This window comes from Xenopus laevis, chromosome 1L (genome assembly GCF_017654675.1).
Source record: "Xenopus laevis strain J_2021 chromosome 1L, Xenopus_laevis_v10.1, whole genome shotgun sequence".
In the NCBI taxonomy this organism is placed as follows: domain Eukaryota; kingdom Metazoa; phylum Chordata; class Amphibia; order Anura; family Pipidae; genus Xenopus; species Xenopus laevis.
In genome coordinates this window covers 18,147,860-18,169,070 of record NC_054371.1, presented here as the reverse complement: position 1 = coordinate 18,169,070, position 21,211 = coordinate 18,147,860, and the positions used below count along the sequence as shown (strand labels likewise).

Here is a 21,211-nt window from a genome sequence, read left to right as displayed (position 1 = left end):
GTCTGCTTTGCAGAAGGGAAAGAAGCTTCTGGAATCCTTAGAAGTTTTATTAAAGGGGTGATTCACCTTTCAGTTAACTTTTAGTGTGTTATAGAAGGGCTAATTATAAGCAACTTTTCAGTGGGTCTTCATTTTTTCTTTTTATAGTTCTCGAATTATTTGCCTTCTTTTCTGACTTCCAGCTTTCAAATGGGGGTCACCCCATTTAAAAAACAAATACTCTGTGGCTGCAGGGGGCCCAGAATGGGGCCCAGAATGTAAAGCACTGCGTATCTTGACAGCGCTATATAAATAAATGATGATGATGATGCCCAGTGAGGCCCATAATTTCAATAAATATTGGTAAAACAGTTCAACCTCTAGACATCTTGGGGGCCTGAAAAATAAGTGAGGCCCAGTAATATCTACGGAAACGGAAAACGAAGCACTCCGAGTGCCATCCCACTGATTTACATTCTAGCCGGCGGGAAGGCAGTTCAGGGAGATAAGTCGCCCCAAAAAAGAGGAGATTTGTCACCAGGCGACTAATCACCCCAAATCTGAGCGTGTGCCCTGACCTTGAAGGCTACAAATATATTGTTATTGCTACTTTTTATTGTTCATCTTTCTATTCAGGCCGCAAATCAATGCATGGTTGCTAGGGTAGACCCTAGCCACCAGATGGCTGAAATTGCTGGAGAGCTGACAAACAAAGAGCTAAATAACAATAATAATAAAATAACAATTAATAAAAAATAAATATCAATAGTGAATATCACGCTCTACATCTTACTTAAAGGTGAACAACCCCTTTAACTGTAAAAATCATAATTTTTATAATAACTTAATGGCTTCTGGCCTTATATTAAAATGAGGCTCAATGTTCATCATAGTTCATCATAGTTCTACAGGGAACGCCTGCAAGGAGCACTCACCGGAGCTCTCACCGGCGCCTTCTTCCATGGCGTCCTTTCCAAGATGGTGGCACCCAGGGGGAACCACATAGAGTTTGGACGCCAGCGTCAAAACATGTAGCGTCAGCGTGCAATATCAGCGCCTGACAGATGACGTTATCACACAAGTTTTTGCGTGAAAATTCACCTAGAAAAGGACGCCAGAGGATTTCAGCCATTGTCCGATTTTAGGTTCAATTATGTTCCTGGGTGTGACTTTTGTTATTCTGAACTTATGATCCTGACCTTGCCTGTATCCCGATTACGAAACTTCGCTGCCTGAACCAACCTTTTGCCTGGATTGGCGACTCTTCTTCTTGACCCCTTCTATACTGCAAACTGTGTTTATATTTGCAAAGCTTCCTCCTTGTTCTGCAACGGCAAACTGCGCCTTCAGGCCCTGACAACACCGAACGATTAGACAAAACAGCATGGCGGTTCCACTGGAGAACTCATGGACAAGAGGAAAGCAACATGGTGGCTCCACAGAGAAATCCTTTTGCATTTAGACATTGAAGCAGGAGATGCCATATTTTATATAATCTGCAATTTATACACTGCAATACAACAGTTCATCACACATCGATGGAGAAAAAGTCGAAAAGTAACATGGCTAGCAATGGGGAAACTTAGTCAAAAAATTTCCAAAACTGCTGAAAAATTCTCAAAACTGCAAAAAAAATTTGAAACTTTTTTGTCACAAACTACATTAGAGTTGATGGGCAGGCGCGTAACTATAGAGGAAGTTGCACTAAAAACCTCCCTCCGGTGCTCTTTTAAAGAAAGTTTTTCCACATCCAGCAGGCGTGGACGCTCAATCGACGGGAGCGACGGAGGGGGTAGAGAGGGGGACTGTTACTGTGCACGCCAGGCCTAGAGTTGGCAACTTTTTTGGAAAAAAATACCGGACTTCCTGTGTATTTTGATTTTCTTCCTATTAATAACATTGGGGTCAAGCATAATTTTTATTGGTCAGGCTGGTAAAATACTGGCCAGGTGGCAACCCTAGCTGGGCCCCTTCAAAGATTTTTGGAAGGGGGGCCCGGCAAGCGCTTGTTTCACCACTGTTGAAGGGCATGTTTTTTATGGCACCTTGTTTCTGCTTTGTGGTTACCAATAAAAACCACATGCATTATGCACTGCTCTACACACTCCCTACATTCAGCACTGGGACGGGGAGTCATAATAAGCCCTGGCCAAGAACAGAGAGGCCCAAATAGCCCCCCACCATCCCACTAGATAGTGATTGCCTATGGCATTTGCCAGAACCAACAGATTGTCAGTCCAGGCCTGCCTACGTTGTTAGAGAACCTCCTATCCACTGGCCACAACTGCTTTTTCAATAGAAAAAAAAAGACTCCCATGTTGCCAGTTTCTGTGATTTTTGACCGCACTCAGTATAAAGCAGCACCTATTGTATGTGCACAAAGAAGGTCAAGGGGGTGTCACCATTTAGATGCAAAAGGCTCCAGTAGGATAGCGGTTAAGTTAAGGGGGTCATAAAGGATTTTTTTCTGGGCCCCTAGATGTGAATGCATTTATATAGTGAATAATGCACCCCCTGTTGTAAAATATACAGCTGCAAGGTGACTTCTAATATAATCATATTTTACAACAGGGGCTTTACATCACTAAGCACCTATTACCATCTATATAGTGAATAAAGAACCCCCTCTTGTAAAATATAAGGATATTATAAGTTACCAAGGTGTTCCATGACCATATAAAAACACAAAGCCGAAGGCCGAGTGTTTTTATACAGGTTATGGAACTCAAAGGTGACTTCTAGTATCCTCATATTTTCCAATATGGGGCACTTTATTTATTGTAATACACACGTTTCAGTGAGTCATGTGACAGAAATGTCATCACTAAGCCCCGTTTATAAGGATATAATTTACATGATATTCATTGGTCTTGTGTATTATACAGTGGCATAACTAGATATTACTGGGCCGACAGCAAATTATTTTTTAGGCCCCCAAAATGTCTAGATGTCGACATGTTTTATCAATATTTAATGAAATTCTATATGAATTAGGGCCTCATGGGGCCCCTATACCTCCTGGGCCCCCCTGCAGCTACAGGATCTGCTTCCTCTATAGTTATAGTCCTAGTTTTATGTATAAATATTAGAGATGCACCGAATCCACTATTTGGGCTTCGTTCAAACCTTGGTGAAAGATTCAGCCGAATCCCGAATCCTATTTTGCATATGCAAATTAGGGTCAGGAAAGGAAAAAGTGGAAACAAAATCTTCTTTTGTGACGAAAAGTCACGTGACTTCCCTACCCGTCCCTAATTTACATATGCAAATTAGGATTAGGATTGTGGTACAGGTATAAGGATTCGGCTGAACCCGAATCTTGCTGAACAGAATCCTGGATTAGGTGCATCCCTAATAAATATATTCAAGAGGATATATTATATTGTGTTTATTGATTGGCAAATATTTTCAGTATGAAGGATATTTCCAGCCTGGACTGATCATTATAGATTAAAAAGATTTCCCCAGCTCTTCAGGGCCAGCGGCCTAATGAATGCAAATAAATTCACAGTCCCCTTAATTCCAATCCTGATTCTCGCAACAAACAATCAAACAGCACAATGTTCACCCTCTTGATGTTTGATTTAACTGAAAACTGCAAATGTTCATATTATTCATCTTATGTTTGATGAAAAAAATAATAATAATAATCTCATGCCTCTATAATAAAGTCTGCGCTACCTACCTTGGAGCTCTAGGGGGAGCCAATGGGAAAGTTTTATTGAAAGCTGCACAAACTGCCAATCTGGTAATAGTTTAGGCTTCAGTGACCTCTGCTGGACAATTATGAAATTACATTGTCTTTAAAAAGTGTTAAAAATCAGTGGAGTATATGTGGTGTATCATGAAAGAAGCATCAACTGGAATATCTGAGATGCTGCTAATCTACCCATAAAGGCGGGGCAATATGTTTAAATACATGTTAATAATGTGACAGAATGTATGTAAGTGTCATGCCATTCATTGTATAGACTGGAAACTCCAATACGTAGTGTCACAGTCTACCGCTCTCTATAACCATATTGAAAAAAGTGCCCAAGTTCAACACAAGTGTTTCCAACTCAGCTTGTTATAAGACTCCATTATTCTCATACTTTCTGGCCCCATCCTCCAGCCGGACAATAAAAACGCTGTCCACCTAGTTTGTTAGCCACCACCCCAGTAATTATAGTCGCTAACCTTAGACCAGGTTAGTTGGTGGGCAACACAAACATTTTTTCATGTTTGTGTTGCTCCCCAACTTTTTTACATTTGAATATGGCTCATAGGTGAAAAAGTGGATTTGGCATTATGTAGAAATTAGAGCTGTGATTGGCTATTTAATAGCCCCTATATGGACTGACAGCCTACAGGGGACTCTGTTTAACAGTACATCTGGTTTTTATACAACTAAAACTTGCCTCCAAGCCTGGAATTCAAAAATAAGCACCTGCTTTGAGGCCACTGGGAGCAACATCCAAGGGGCTGGTGATGGTGATCAACATTTTGCCCACTGGTTGGGGATCACTATCTTGGACTCTGGACCAGCACTTCTGTTCTCTGAAAGACACACATGGCCCATGTACCTTATGTTGTGAGCACCGCACCCCAGACTTTCAATCTCCCAGAAATTAGAAGGACTTTGCATCTCACTAAGATTGGTGCATCTGAATTAGTGGTCTGGGACTGGTGCATGTTCAGAAATTTAAAACAGTTATGGGTTATCCAGAATGCTTGGGACCTGGGGTCTTCCGGATAAGGGATCTTTCTTAATTTGGATCTTCATGCCTTAAGTCTACTAGAAAATCATGTAAACATTAAATAAACCCAATAGGCTGGTTTTGCTTCCAATAAGGATTAATTATATCTTAGTTGGGATCAAGTATAGGGATGTAGCGAACTGTTCGCCGGCGAACTAGTTCGCGCGAACTTCGACTGTTCGCGTCCGCCGAATGTTTGCGAACGTCGCGCGACGTTCGCCAATAGGCGTTCGCGTCAAAAATCGTTCGACCATTCGATTCCTTCAACCGCTAAAATCGAAGGATTTTCGTTCGAATCGAACGATCGAAGCCATTGGATTGAATGAAATCATTCGATCGAATGGCTTCGATCGTTCGATTCGAACGAAAATCCTTCGATCGAACGATTAAAATCCTTCGATCGTTCGAATCGAACGATTTTCGGATGTTCGAAGTTCGCAAACTGTTCGCATTTTTTGCCGGTGTTCGCGAACGGCGTTCGCGAACACATAAACGGCAGTTCGCTACATCCCTAATCAAGTACAAGCTACTGTTTTATTATTACAGAGAAAAGGGAACTCATTTTTAAAAATTTGGATAAAATGGGAGACGGCCTTTCAGAACTTTTTGGATTAAGGGTTTCCAGATAAAGGATTCTATACCTGTACCACAAAAAAGTCCTCAGAGACTGGATTGGTCCTGGAATACTGCAGGGAAGACTGTAATGTGGTGCTCACATAGGAGGCAGCCCAGGTTGGAGTGTTTTTTCAGAGAACAAGAGTGTCAGTTCAGATATTAAGATTAGCAACTACATTTATTGGGTGTTCCCTAACAATTTGAACCCCGACCCCAATTACATTTTCCTTGTTTTTTAAATCAGATAACCATCCAGTATACAGTGACCCCCTCTTCATAATAAACAAGCAAGGGGGAGTCTTCTAAGAGAGTCAAATACAGTCAAAGATGAAAGCAATGGAGAATTCTGGACAAAGAACTTGCTACTAGCCTGTAGTAGGTAGAGGTATAGGATCTATTATCTAGAATGTTTGGGGCCTGGTGTTTTTGGGATAAGGGATGTTTCTGTAATTGAGATTACCTTAAGTCTGCTAAAAATCATTTAAACATTAAAAAGACCCAATAGGATTGTTGCATCACCATTTTGGAATAATGCAGCTCAGCTACCATCAGGTTCAAGATACTGTTTTATTATTGCAGAGAAAAATTCAATTTTTTTTTTAAATTAGAATTATTTGCTTACAACGACTCAATGACAGATGGACTTTCCATAATTTGGGGTTTTCTGGATAACAGGTTTCCGGATAAAGGATGCCATACCTGTACTATTATAGTATGCCAGCATTATGAATATTGAGGCTTAAAGGGGCCATATTCATTTTAAGGGTTTAGTTCTCCTTTAACCCCCCTCTAGCCCCCAACCTCATTCCACCCCTTTCGCCAAGGATCCTCTTCCCTTACACCTGCCCTTCCTTTCCTAGTTCTGCACATCACCTTGTGTTATTGTGTTACAGAATGTCAAACTATTTGAGATGTGCTGCTATTGGATGTACACTTAGTGCTTACCCCCTATTGTGTTACCTTTAAAAATGATAATTGAAAAATAAAACCACAAAACAATATATGATGTCTTTTGTAGTTTCACTGGTAGCTAGGGTACGAGGACCCCTAGCAACTGGAGAGCTACATAGCAAAATGCTCATTAATGTAAAATCACAAAGAATAAAAATACTGCCTGGGGGGGACACAGCAGATAGTTATACTAAATAAAGAATATTAGATACTGAGACGATTGAGAACAAATGGATAATTTTTCTTTGTCCCGACTACTGCACTTTGCGTTGGCTGATACTTTCGATGGTTTGCCGCAATACCTTCTCCCAATCATCCTCTTTGGTCAAGTGATGAGACCGTGTCTTCTTCTTCTCTAAGTCTTTGATCTCTTGGGGGATATCAGGGGTGAGGTTGGCTTTTATAATGACATCCTGGAATTTGGCTGCTGATGCTGGTGCCAAGCAACATCGGGGGCTACAAAAAAAGAACCAAAGCAAAATGGCATCAGTGCCAGCTTTATTGTCAATTGGCCTGTTACTAGCAATAATCATGGAGCCATCTTGCTGAGGGGACTGTAAGACCATGTTCTTTAAAGATTATTCTATATTCTCAGATTCCTGATGACTTGTGCTCAGTTCAGGGGAACTATGACTATGACCAAACCACAAGGGTGGTTCCTGCTGAACTGCACTCAGTACAGAGGCATAATATATAAGAAAGCCTAGGGAGCTTTACCTTCTATAGAAAATGTCCTTGTTCCGACCCCAATTATGTTTGATCCTCATAAACAATAATGGCAAGCTGGGTTGGTTTCTGGAGATTGCAGGTTAAGGTCGGGAGTTGGCAATATTTTCTTCTTTGCCTTTTTACACAACAGTCCTGGATAAGAATCCTTCTTACCTTTTATCATTGCTGTCCATTTGCTGGTAATGGTAATAGACAGCCACTGCAGAATGAGGGCACAGGAGATAATGGTTTTCTTCCCAGCAGCGCCCAATGGTACCAAGTATATTTTCATCTGTTACCACACAAGATGTCATTGCACCTGCAATCTGTATGTAAAAGGCGATTGTTAGCTCTGCCTACATTACCCAGTACAATATATGTAGCTACTGCCCTCACATGTTTATCCCTTGGGAGACAGGACCTTATTGTTAAAGGGATTCTGTCATGATGTAGTTTTTATTTCTAAATGACACTGTTTACACTGCAAATAATTTACTCTACAATATAAAATGTCATTCCTGAACCAGCAAGTGTATTTAGTTGTAATATTGGTGTGTAGGTGCATCTCAGGTCATTTTGCCTGGTCATGTGATTTCAGAAAGAGCCAGCACTTTAGGATGGAACTGCTTTCTGGCAGGCTGTTGTTTCTCCTACTCAATGTGTCTCAGTGGGACCTGAATTTTACTATTAGATCTACCAGGCAACTGTTATCTTGTGGTAGGGAGCTGCTATCTGGTTACCTTCCCATTGTTCTGTTGTTTGGCTGCAGGTGGGGAGGGGGTGATAGAGTCCTGCGCGGAACCAATTTGTTAAACCCAAACCCGACCCGCAACCCGCATACTTATCCGTTTGGACCCACTACCCGACCCGCAAGTACCTTATCCGCAACCCGCTGACCATCTAGAAACAGGAAGTGCCGTCATTGTAAACTGGAAGTGACATCATTAGAAGTAGGCATGATCAGAAAAAAAGGAGTAAAACATACTACTGAAAAGACCCGCGACCCGCAAACCCAGAGAACCGTCGACCCACATCTATAGCCGCTCCTGAAACTTCTATCTGCAACCCGCAGGGTACCGAAGGTTTTTGCGGGTAACCCGCAGGTACCTGACCCGCTGCAGGACTCTAGGGGGTGATATCACTCCAACTTGCAGTACAGCAGTAAAGAGCGACTGATGTTTATCAGAGCACAAGTCACATGACTGGGGGCAGCTGGGAAAATGACAATATGTCTAGTCCCATGTCAGATTTCAAAATGAAATATAAAAAAACCTATTTGCTCTTTTGAGAAACGGATTTCAGTGCAGAATTCTGCTGGAGCACTAATATAATTTTTTCCCGTGACAGTATCCCTTTAACTACGAACTTCTTCATATATAGTATAAAGTAATATCATTCTAAGACTACCTTGTCCACCACCCCTGTGGCAGTCACCCCTGAAAATGTTGAGTTGGCACAAGGTTGATGCCCTTTCCCAAACAAATGCACATTATCTCTCTTTGTTACTACCTGTGCAGGTTCTCCTGTCTCTTTTTGGCTGCAATAGCGCTGGATCTCCAGGGCTGGATACCGAAATAAAAATGTGTATTATTCATTATTACCTTTTTGTGAAGTTGTTCTGGTAACTTCACCCTCTTCTTCTCCTGAAACTCTTTCATCATCTCTTTAATGTGACTTTTTTCAGAACCCGCCAGCAGCCATAGGATTCTCTCCATGTTGTACGGCTCCTAAGTAATATGTGTAGACGGTTACATACATTGGTGAGAAGAATGGGTATGCCAGAAATTATTGAAGACATAACTATAATTCATCTTTCACAGCTTCACCAGCTTGCCTTATATCTAGTTTAACTCTATCTCTTCTTCTATTCCTACACACATCTTCTACACCACAGGGCCCCGCTATGTGGCTATAGGCAAATGCTCCTCATTGGACCCAATTAAAATGGGATCAGATGGGTCACTGAGAATGTGCTTTATTGTCCAAGTAAACAGCTTGGGGAGACACGATCTTTGAGATAACAGGACCAATTAAGTAACATGGGTGCAAAACTGCGCTAGGACAGTTTCTCTTAGATACCAATCAGATCTTTGATTTAAAGGGAAACTATCACAAAAATTAAAATTAAATATAAGCTTCAGCATATTGAAATAAGACGTTTTCTAAATATAATCAATTAAAAACTCTGTATTGTTTCTGAAACAATCAAGTTTATGTTCACTATTCCTCTCTCAGCATCTGTTTCTCTTCATTCACTCTTCATGCGGCAGTTGTATGTCAGATATTCATTGACAGTTAGTCCAGTTAGTTCAATATATCTTATATGGGACTCCTTTTGCCTAGAGGATGTATTAGAGCTCACTCTATTAAAATCACCAGACATCACGTCTCTCTACATGCAGAATTTGTGCAAAAGGCAGTTATTTTGTTAGATTTTGTTTGTACTGGAATCAGTTATTTGAGTGAGCTCTAATTCATCTGCTAGGAAAGGAGCCCCTCTATAAGATATATTGGATCATTCATCTGACACCCAACTGCTGCATGAAGAGAGAATGAAGAGAAACAGATGCTGAGAGAGGGATAGTGAATATAAACTTGATTATTAAAGAAACAATGTAGAATATTTAATTGAATGTGTTTACAAAGTTTCTTATTTCAGTATGAGGAAGTTTATATTAAATTTTCATTTTCGCGACAGTTCCCCTTTAATTTTCTAACTTGTGGTAACTGCTTATTGGCTACTACTGGCAGTTGTTCTGGTGTACTTTAACACCTATATTTGTAAATCGTTTCTGCCCTCTAATTAACCCACATTGAACATATTATCATTTTTAAAGCATTGACATTTGTGCGACACTCTGCAGCCTGTAAGTGCCAAAGAGATACCGACAGATAGGAGCGATCAAAGGTCCTTCCCGAGAAGAAGACAGATTAATGTAAAAGACGAGATATGGGGTCGTGTTCAGACTGTCGTATTACCTGTATATCCATGGCAGAAGCCAGTGTGGCCTTGGTGTCACCCAATGAGAAATCTCCATATTGCACAGTGCGATGAACAATGTCATTTCTGTTCACAACAGCCACAAGGTGGATTGGTAAACCCATTGCTTGTGCTATGCACCCCGCTGAAAACACAAGGGAACTTTATTAGCACTGACATACGCATACAATTCTTACAGAAATCCAGTCACAATCACCAATTTATTTAGCTCAGAAACCCTTACATAGGTCTTATGTTTCCCATTAAATCATAATAATCTTATCATAATAAAGAACAGACAGACAGCGACTCAGGTTTTGTTATAACCCTGCTTTAGGCAAAGTGTGACCAAACTCAATGGCATTGCATTACATTAATTCATTTTAATTCTTAGCATTCATCTGTGGTCCTGATAACTGTGATCGATATAGTTTATTATTCTTCATGTTGGGGTTCCCCTTGCCCTAGCAACAGCCCTGGCCTGAGATGCCCAGATGCCCAGATTAAAGCTCTATCATTCATCCAATCATGGATTGCCATCTGCAAACGGAGATGAGCGACCATGGGGCCAATGTCATGCTCCATGTCTAGTAACCCCTGAAAGCTAATACAACATTTTGCTACTGTATGTTTCCATACCCATCCAAATTCAGGTTCCCTATAATATCAAATTCAAGGCAAATTTGTGTATCAGTAAATGTTTGCAATACATGTGTTTGTTATGTATAACATGATGTTATGTATAATATGATGTCCAAATTAATGATCTGCTCAATGGATCAGTGGCCCAGACTAGCAGATAATTGCAATGTCATTGTGAAGGAGGGCTTACTTGTTGGACAAATAGGTGGTCCAATAATCCAACTGTAAAGGTGGCCGTGCACGATAAGATCCGCTTGTTTGGTGAGGTTGCCAAATGAGTGGATCTTTCCCCGATATGCCCACCAACAGCAGGGTAATATTGGGTTAATCGGAACAATCAGCTAAAACAAAGAGAAAGGCCGTGGACAGGTCATAGGATCCATCAACGAGCCGATGCGGTCCTCGATCAAAGGAAAAATCAAAACTGCTGATCGATATCAGGCTGATTTTTGGCCTGATATCGGAAGCCCCCACACGCATGGGCAGATAAGCTGCAGAATTGGTCTTTAGGACCAATATCGGCAGCTTTAATCTGCCTGTGTAGGGCCACCTTAAAGGCGGACTCCACACAAACATAACTTTAGTTTTATGAAAAATAAACATCATTTCAAGCAACTTTGCAATATACATCAATTAAAAAATATGCAGACTTTTCATGATTTTTAATGGTTTCTGACAGTTCTATAAGCCTAGCCCCCTGCTCTTGTGCTAATCTTTCTGACTACTTTGCTGAGCTGGCTGACTACTGTTACTTTGTATCACCAGCCATCTGTCCTGCATCCTCCAAACCCCACAATTCCCTGCACACGTGATTTCAATAAGGAAAGGAACATCCCAGTGCAATGCATTGTGGGTTATGTAGTTCCTGCATGCTGTCTGTAAGCTGTGGAGTAGTTGTTACAATTTGTAACATCAGTGTTTAGTCCCTCCTTCCCTGCCAGGATTTCAAATGATGCAGAAAGAGAAGAACTGTTAAACAGCTGAATTTCAGCATAGAAAATTGCATTTATTCAGACTTTTTGAAGAAACAGGTAACTGTGATTGGTATATTGGGGGTTTCTGTGTTATGTGGGCCCCATAACAAATTTTGGTTTGGAAGCCGGAGTTCCCCTTTAATGCTCTATATTTGGTATGTATGGACACCTCTAACTGTGTTAAAGCTGGATCATCTATTCTGTTCTTAGAAAAACAAAGGCACATTTAGGCTAAACTACACCAGTGCCATAACATAAGAATGCCAGGGTTGTGCAACAATTATCTGAAAGTAAATTTCTCCATCTGATTCAGATACAAAGTGTGACTGGCACGTGTTCAGAAGGGCGGCTTTAAAGGCACCACTGCAGCATGATCTCAGGGTACAAAGGTTGAGCTTTATCACTTGTAAGGTGCTCTTTAAAGGTTTATCAGAGAGGTTGTTCAATCAGAGCTGCCTTTAATGCTAGTAAAAATAGGGGTTATGGGTCTTTGCTTTATACAATGTGGGCCAGGCCTGGACTGGCAAATAGACAGTCACTATTTAGTGGGCTGACAGGGGGCTGTTTGGGCCTCTTTGTATTTGGAATGCCAGGGCCTAATGACTCCCAGTCCAGACATGATGTGAGCCTCTCTAGGGAAAAGTAGGCAGTTTAGTAACTTCTGCACTTCAGGGCAATGAGACACGGGGCAATTTGTCACCCACATTATAAATTTGCTACCATGGGCAACAAATCTCCCATGAAAATGCCTTGCCATTTACTAACCTTGTAATCACTGCAAGTAAATTCTATTACTCACAGCAATTCAGCTTAAAGGGCATGTAAAGGCAAAAAATAAAAACCCATTTTTACTTTCTTCAATGAAAAATAAACCTATCTCCAATATACTTTATAAAAAAAAATGTGTGCCGTTTTTATAAGAAACCTGACTGTATGCAGTGAAATTCTCCCTTCATTTACTGCTGTGGATAGGAATTGTCAGACAGTCCCTAACTAGTCCCTAACTAGCGTGAAATTCGCGAAACGGCGAAAAATTTGCGAAATTTTTCGACGCCTGCGCCCGTCGACGCCTGCGCCCGTTTTTGACGCCGGCGTCCGTATTTCGAAAAAAATGTTGACGCCGGCGAATTTTTGCCGCGAATTATCGCGGGCGTTTCACGAATTTATTCGCGGGCGTTTTGCAAATTTATTCGCGGGCGTTTTGCGAATTTATTCGCAGGCGGCGAATCGCGCAAATTCGCCGCGAATTCGCGCCTGGCGAATAAATTCGCTCATAACTATCCCTAACTGCTCTGCAGGTAAACAATCATACTTATGAACAGCAGGGGGAGCCCCCGCCTTACTTCCCAGCCGTGCAGAACTCAAGCAGCTTTGTTTGTTTCCCTGTAGAGCAATCGACGACTGTGTAGATATTTGTATTGGATTTTATTTTTGCCTTTATATCCCCTTTACCGTTTCCAACTGCAGCTGCAGGGACCGTTTCCATCCTGTGTGTTGTAGGAAATTCATTGATGGTTTGGGAAGTCTTACTCTCCCTTTATTAAAGTTATCTATTAGTATGTTATAGAATGGCTGATTCTATGCAACTTTTCAATTGCCCTTCATTTTTTCGTTTTTATCGTTTTTTTTAAATCATTTGTCTTCTTCTTTTGACTCTTTCCAGCTTTCAGATGGGGCCAAAAACCCCATCTAGAAAACAAATGGTCTGTAAGGCTACAAGTTCAATGTTATACTTTTCTTTACTTGTCTTCCATCTCCTATTCATATTACAGTCTCTTATTTAAATCAATGCATGGTTGCTAGGGGAATTTGAACCGTAACTACCAGATTGCTAAAAATTGCAAACTGGAGAGCTGCTGAATAAAAAGCGAAATAACTCAAAAACCACAAATAATATAATTTGACATTGTCTCAGAATATCTCGTCATAATAAAAGTTAATTTAAAGATGAACAATCCCTTTTAAATCTGCCTATGGTCTGACAAGTGACCTGGGAAAATTTGAATAAATTCTTATCAATGGGATATATTTTATATTGTAGTGTGTGTGTGTGCACAAAGGTGTTTTATCCGCTGAACAAAATAGGGAAAGAAATGACTGTGCTTTATACTGATAAAAGGGCCTGAGTCATTCTACTGATTATATATTATATATATATATTAGTCTGATTATTAGTCTAACGATACTGATAATAAATGTGTCAGATTGCTAAACACGGCCTGTGTTATCTACCAGTGGTTAATGTGTGTGCGGCTGATACACAAGGGATTTGTGGATATAACAGCTGGAACTACACTTCTGAACCTGTAGGTGGCGCTCTCCTATGGGCTGCCATGTTGCACAACCAACCCTGTCTCCCACATCATTTCTAACTTTCAGTCTCACCTGTGATATTTCCTGCTCCACCCGTTGGAACGATGATTTCCACTGGTGTTAGTTCTGTGAGTGGGGAACACTGCAAGTAGCCGTAGAAGAAATGGGCGATCTGTACCAGGATCCTCGCCCAGTTGACCGAATTAGTGCTCATTATATTGTGTTTCTTCACAAAGTCGCTGTCGGCAAATAGCCTTTTGATTGGATAATCCAGCTCATCCGACGTTCCATCAACTGCCAAAGGGATTCAAAGTTTTATATAAGGGATACGACCGTCACAAATATGGCATTTGCATTTGTGTCTGAGAACACTAACTCCAGGATTCCCCTGCATCTAAACTTCGCTCAATTCAGAACAGGAGACTGGATTCGCTGGGGCAAATTCACTAAAGGGAGAATTTTCGCGTGCAAATGCTTTGTCACACTTTGCGCAACGTTGTCGCTACCACTACACTAATTCACTAAGTTGCTGGCGAAGTTTCACTAGAGTAAATTCGTCTTTCGCATTTCATAGCGAACTTTCGCTAACATTCATTTCTGCCTAGCAAATATAAATGTCATATAAATGTTTTTTTTTAGAAACAACTTTACCCGCTGTTAGCGCTGACTGACATATCCAGGGGAGACGCAGGTGTTAATATCAATGCGGCTTTTATTTGGACATATTTGACAAAACGAACGCGTTTTGTGCCTCTTCTCACGAGTTCCTGAACCCGTTAGTTTTAGCACACCCACTGCTGAATTAATGTCACATATTATGTCCAAATAAACGCTGCATTGATATTAATACCTGCGTCTCCCGTGGATATGTCACTCAGCGCTAACAACGGGAAAAATGTTTCCAAGAATCTGAGTCTTCGGTGGAAGTTGCCGGGAATCCCGTGAGAGCTGCAGCTGACGAGGAGAGACTTGGTTGAGCTCCGCCATTATCGCTTCTCTATATTTGTTTATTATTATTATTACAAATGTCCAAGAAAGCAAAATGAAAACAAAAGAGATATAACAAAAAAAAGTTGCTAAAAATATCGGACCTTTGTTCCATAGAGAAGCGCATATCAGACACATTTTGTTATTGCCCTAGAAACGTATGGCAGGAATTGTCCCTATAAAAGGTCCAACCTGAGAATACATGGACATTGTCTTCAATCACTGTCGTCATCTGCAGCTCCTGGATCTTCGTGCAGCGCCCATGAGGCAACAGAACTATGATGTCCATATTCTCTCTTCTTCGCACACTTTCGATGGCGGAGCTGCCCGTATCCCCCGAGGTGGCTGCAAATTGGGAATAAAAACCAGGGAACGATAGTGGTTAATCGGGTAACAACAAAATCATGGGTGGTGGAACATGAGGTTGAGTGAATAATATATTAATCCAACCAGTATAGCGCTGCTGTATTCAGGGCCTGCCTGATAATAAAAAGACCACTAATGTTTTATGGTTATTAGTTGGACCTGTAATATAAAATAGTTCACACGCGACTTACCAACCAGGATGGTGACATGTTTGTTCTTTCTCTTTAAGAAGTAATCCAGTAACTCTCCCACGCAGGACATGGCAAGATCTTTGAAGGCGTGAGTCACCCCGTGCCACATCTCCATGACGTTTAACCCAGATTTCAGCCTGGTGATAGGAACGATATCCCTGTGCCTAAAGCGAATGAAGGCTCTGTCAATCAGACCTGGGGGTGTAAAATAAAAGAGAAAGATATGTTTTGGTAATAGCCCACCGCTGAGTAACATACATCAAAATGAGAATGTATTGATAACCTAAATAGAAAGTCAGGAGCTAAGCTAGGCCACAATCCCTGCTGCTATTATAGACACCATCTCTCCCTACTATACTTGCTATCCCACAGTCACACTACCTTCCCAGAGACTATTATCCCACTGTTACTATAGACACCATCTCTCCCTACTATACCTGCTATCCCACAGTCACACTCCCTTCCCAGAGACTATTATCCACTGTTACTATAGGCACCATCTCTCCCTACTATACCTGCTATCCCACAGTCACACTCCCTTCCCAGAGACTATTATCCACTGTTACTATAGACACCATCTCTCCCTACTATACCTGCTATCCCACAGTCACACTCCCTTCCCAGAGACTATTATCCCACTGTTACTATAGGCACCATCTCTCCCTACTATACCTGCTATCCCACAGTCACACTCCCTTCCCAGAGACTATTATCCCACTGTTACTATAGGCACCATCTCTCCCTACTATACCTGCTATCCCACAGTCACACTCCCTTCCCAGAGACTATTATCCCACTGTTACTATAGGCACCATCTCTCCCTACTATACCTGCTATCCCACAGTCACACTCCCTCCCCAGAGACTATTATCCCACTGTTACTATAGACACCATCTCTCCCTACTATACCTGCTATCCCACAGTCACACTCCCTTCCCAGAGACTATTATCCACTGTTACTATAGACACCATCTCTCCCTACTATACCTGCTATCCCACAGTCACACTCCCTTCCCAGAGACTATTATCCATTGTTACTATAGGCACCATCTCTCCCTACTATACCTGCTATCCCACAGTCACACTCCCTTCCCAGAGACTATTATCCACTGTTACTATAGGCACCATCTCTCCCTACTATACCTGCTATCCCCACAGTCACACTCCCTTCCCAGAGACTATTATCCACTGTTACTATAGACACCATCTCTCCCTACTATACCTGCTATCCCACAGTCACACTCCCTTCCCAGAGACTATTATCCACTGTTACTATAGGCACCATCTCTCCCTACTATACCTGTTATCCCACAGTCACACTCCCTTCCCAGAGACTATTATCCACTGTTACTATAGGCACTATCTCTCCCTACTATACCTGCTATCCCACAGTCACACTCCCTTCCCAGAGACTATTATCCACTGTTACTATAGACATCATCTCTCCCTACTATACCTGTTATCCCACAGTCACACTCCCTTCCCCTCACAGGTACAATCTAGTAAAAATGTATGGTGATAGGTGAATGAATAAAAGCTCATACTATACCTTCAAGATCTGCCCTTGGTATAGACTCTGGAGAAATGAAAAGTGAACATATTTCTTTCACCAGCTGGATATAGGAATAGGAGCTCCAGGTTTGCAGGATTCTCTTATCCACTTTTGGGATATCCTCTGGCATAAAAAGTCCACCATCTGGGGCAAAACCGGAAAACAACACCCCTTCGAAATCGACTCCAGTGAGCCCACCACGTGTGCTGGTGTATTTCATCTTTTCTCAGTGATCTAGAGAAGTGCAAGTACAAACTGAGTGTAAGTGATCATGCAAAGCTCCAGTACAAATATAAATCCAGTATTTTTGCATTCATTCTTTTTCCTTCTTGAAAAACATTTTATTTGGTCACGTGGTATGATCAGGTCATTCAACTCAATCTTTGAAAGATCTGATTTTTGACCAACAGGCCATGAATTTAGAAGCCAAAACTGTCTCTCAGGCCCAAGGACTGATGACTAAATAAATCTGGACAATGAGATTCTCCGTGTATTACATACAGTTACCATAATAGATACATGTTAAACTCACAATGTATATGGTTGTGCTACATATTGGGATTGACACTGATACAACAATAAATTTCTTGTGGTCAATAAATAAATCTCATAATTAGTAAACACCAACGGTGTTGCTAAAGTCTCTGGGCTAAATGAGCTAAATTCCCACTCATGACATTTCGTATTCTGATTGTGGCTTCTAGATACCACAACTTTCCCATTCTGTGTGCCATATCAATTATTATAAATAGAATGACATATGGCAAGTAGCTGCTATGAAGGTTCCTTACTGCAAAAGATCCACATTTCCTCTTGAACTGCATATGCCTTGTCTGTGCCTTTATAGCGTAATTATATTATTATTCCGTAATTGTCTTAATTCTGTATGCACCCTAATAGCTATGGATCTCAGACACCCAGCTTTACTGTGAGGTCAGATTTTTATTTCTTGTTATCATTTAAAACTTTCTATCTTTGTTCCGACCCGTATCTATTCCTTTTTCATGGTGCCATTAGCAGTGCCAGGTCAAGCCGGCCGGATGCCCTTGGCAACCTCGGAAGAACAGGTACTTGACTGGCACCCAGTGGCGTGACTAGATATTATTGGACCCCACAGCAAACTATTTTTCAGGCCGCCAAAATGTTTAAAGGATAAGTAAACCTTAAAAATAAGTGAATGTAAAATTGATGAGGGGGCTATTCGAAGCACTTTTGCAATGTACATTCGTTATTTATTTCTTTTTTATTCCAATATATTGAAGGATTCATGTACTGTTAATATGAATGAATTTTGTTACAACAGCGCCACCTGCTGGTCATTTTCTGACCACCAAGTAGTCAAGGAAGAAGTTGTCAGGAGAAAGAAAGAGGCTGCTCTGATGTTCTTCTGCTTAGGAAAGATTTGAGAATGGTTTCTAATTTTTTTCCTAAGCAGAAGAACATCAGAGCAGCCTCTTTCTTTCTCCTGACAATTTCTTCCTTGACTACTTGCTGGTCAGAAAATGACCAGCAGGTGGCGCTGATAATATGAAAAAAAATTCATTCATATTAACAGTACAAGTATCCTTTAATATCTTGGAATAAATAATAAATAAATAATGAATGTACATTGCAAAAGTGCTTAGAATAGCCCCCTCATCAGTTTTACATTCATTTATTTTTTTGGGTTTACTTATCCTTTAAAGTTTGACCTATTTTACCAATATTTATTGAAATTGTATATGAATTAGGGCCTCATGGGGCCCCTATATCTCCTGGGCCCCCCTGCCCTGCTGGCCCCCCTGCCCTGCTGGCACCCCTACACCTTTCAGCCTAACCCTAGTTCTGGCCCTGGCCATTTGGATGCTGGACCCTGGTTGCTATGGCCAGCAACTCTAGAGATCAGACAGCATTGTAAATTACAAAATCATGAGATGGGAGAGCAAAAAAGAACAGCAGAAAACAAAACAAAGTTCAACTTAATATTGCATGTCACTGTATATTTCATGCTAAAAGATAATTTTAAGATGAAATGTACCCTTTAAAGATAAAAAAAAATTATGTTTCAATCACCCCGGAAGCCTGTTATCTTCTTAGCCAGTATTTCACAATCTAGTAGTGTCTGTGATACTCACACACTATTTATCCATCTCTGACACAGCTGTATTGCTTTCTCTTGTTCTTTCTCATTGAATAGGGCACGTGCACAATAAAGCACGGCAGCCAATCAGATATAGGTTCTTATTATTTTAATAGCAGCTTACTGGTCAAAGCTTACTGCCGATTGGTCAATATGGATTACTGTTAATCTGTTTTCTGACAGTGTAAAAAGCTGAGTGTGACTGAGTGAGTCCAATGTGTGATGAGTAATGTCTGCATGAAGCAAAGCAAGCGAGACCACAGCATGGCAGAATAATATAAACACAGGTTAAACAGGGGCTATAATCTTAAGTACAGTATAACCATATATAATCTACAGTCTGGTCATTTCCCTATGGGACCAGACTGTAAATTATATCCCTATAAACGGCGCGTTCTGGCGTCAGAACGCGCCGTTTATAAGCTTAAAGTGACAGCACTTGCAGCTGCTGCTCTCTCCCTGCAGCGTTCTCTCCACTCGTAACCCCCTCCTACCTGTCTTCCACACATAACTCTCTTACTTTACAGGCGCGCTGCTTCTGTCTCTCTCAACTATCGTTGCTCTTACTTTACTTTCAGGTCTCTCTCTCTCTCCCAGCTCCTCCGTCTCCGGTTTCCTCTTTAGCTCCGCCCATTCATAATGCCTCTCCTACGGAATGCATTTTAGGTCATGCTGCGCACCCATTGCTACAGCACATTTAAAGCGATCTACGTTCTTTCAAAAGGGCAAATGTAGCTCCGCACCTAAGCAGCGTTACCCGGTATGTATTTCAGCAGAACACTCCAGGGAGCAGCAGGTGTACAGCAGCCCAACACTAGCGCCTGTACGGAACGCATTTTAGGACATGCTGCGCACAAATACCTTTGCTGCATGCGTTGTCCTATGCCTATAGCTCATTCTCCTCCTCACAGTCTCTTGCTCCCCCTCCCACCATGGCAAAATCTCTCTCTCCCTCTCATGTTCAGCTGCCCCTCCCATCCTCCGTGTCCACAGTCTCACTCCTGTTGCTTTTCCTCATGCTCCGTTTAAGGCAGAGCTGATCATCTCACCCAAGGCAGGTAAAACAAAAAAAAAGCTAAACAAAATCAAATGGAATACAAATAAAAGGAACAAACAAGGGAGTACAGGCAAGCACAAAAAAAACAACATTAAATAAGGTGAACACACACGGGAAACAAACAGGGTTAATAGACACAAAACACAGTGTAGCATTTATAGACCATACATGAAAGCCAGGATGTAAGACATGCAAAAACTGTAGATTATAATGCATAATGTACCCCCTACTTAAATTTATAAAGATATCAGAAGTCACCTCGGAGTTATGTGACCTGTATAAAAGCACTCGGCCTGCGGCCTCGTGCTTTTATATGGTCACATAACTCCTCGGTGACTTATAATATCTTTATAAACTACAGTAGGGGGTACATTATCCACTATATTAAAGAAATGGCAATTGGCTTGTAGTCCCCATGGAGAATGCTCCAGGCAGAGGATTGAAGTTGTGACTGTGAGATCAATAATATTTATTTCTATCATGATCTCCTGCTGCACATTCCCAGTCTCCCCACCAGTACCTTGTGTTGCTCAGAGGTTTACGAGAGAGAGAGGGACAGAGTGAGACCGGGATTTAACAACTGTCAGGCAGGAGAGTCAGCTGCACGGGTGCCTTCATGGACAGAGTATTAATGCTGAGCGGCTGGATTTGGTTCCACTGTGATCCCACAGAGACTGCTCCTTCCCCTGCCCTCTGCTCCCAACATGTCACATGACAAGGAGTCTCACTTAAAGGGCCAGAGAGCCCAAAGCTCAGACAGAAAGCAATGCAATAAACTTCTGCTGTGCAGGGGATACTGCAAGTTATTTTGCGACATTGTCTATAAGTCACAACAAGATCAGTTATACAAGGGTTTTTGTGCTTGTTTAATGAATCAACAACCTAAATGTCGGCAGGTTTAAAAAGATGTACAGAAAAGCAAAGTGCAATAAAGAAGTGCAGTCTGCGACGTGTTTGCTCTTTGCACCCTGTGCTGCTCGCTAATTGGTACATTGTTATAAATATAACAAACCTGCATACAGAAGCATACCTTATGGA

At 41.4% G+C, this 21,211-nt stretch overlaps 1 protein-coding gene across 6 annotated transcripts; it reads right to left on the bottom strand.

The window, feature by feature from the left end:
* Positions 1-6,339: 6,339 nt before the first annotated feature.
* On the bottom strand, positions 6,340-20,878 carry thnsl2.L (threonine synthase-like 2 L homeolog). 6 transcript variants are annotated; one of them, XM_018248411.2, is made up of 9 exons: positions 20,694-20,878; positions 16,995-17,231; positions 15,446-15,640; positions 15,081-15,233; positions 13,974-14,195; positions 9,972-10,117; positions 8,594-8,719; positions 7,167-7,318; positions 6,340-6,740 (listed from the first exon to the last, which is right to left on the bottom strand). In XM_018248411.2, the coding sequence occupies exons 2-9, from the start codon at positions 17,215-17,217 to the stop codon at positions 6,539-6,541; spliced, it is 1,419 nt and encodes a 472-aa protein (XP_018103900.1). In that variant the 5' UTR covers positions 17,218-17,231; positions 20,694-20,878; the 3' UTR covers positions 6,340-6,538.
* Positions 20,879-21,211: the final 333 nt, after the last annotated feature.

Excerpts from the sequence above, each read along its gene's own strand:
- thnsl2.L (XM_018248411.2), bottom strand. The coding sequence starts at position 17,217 with ATGAAATACACCAGCACACGTGGTGGGCTCACTGGAGTCGATTTCGAA. Across the intron at positions 10,118-13,973 it reads TGGAGCAGGAAATATCACAG|CGGGGTGCATAGCACAAGCA; the intron begins GTGAGACTGAAA and ends TTGTGTTTTCAG. Across the intron at positions 7,319-8,593 it reads CAGAACAACTTCACAAAAAG|ATTGCAGGTGCAATGACATC; the intron begins GTAATAATGAAT and ends TTTTACATACAG.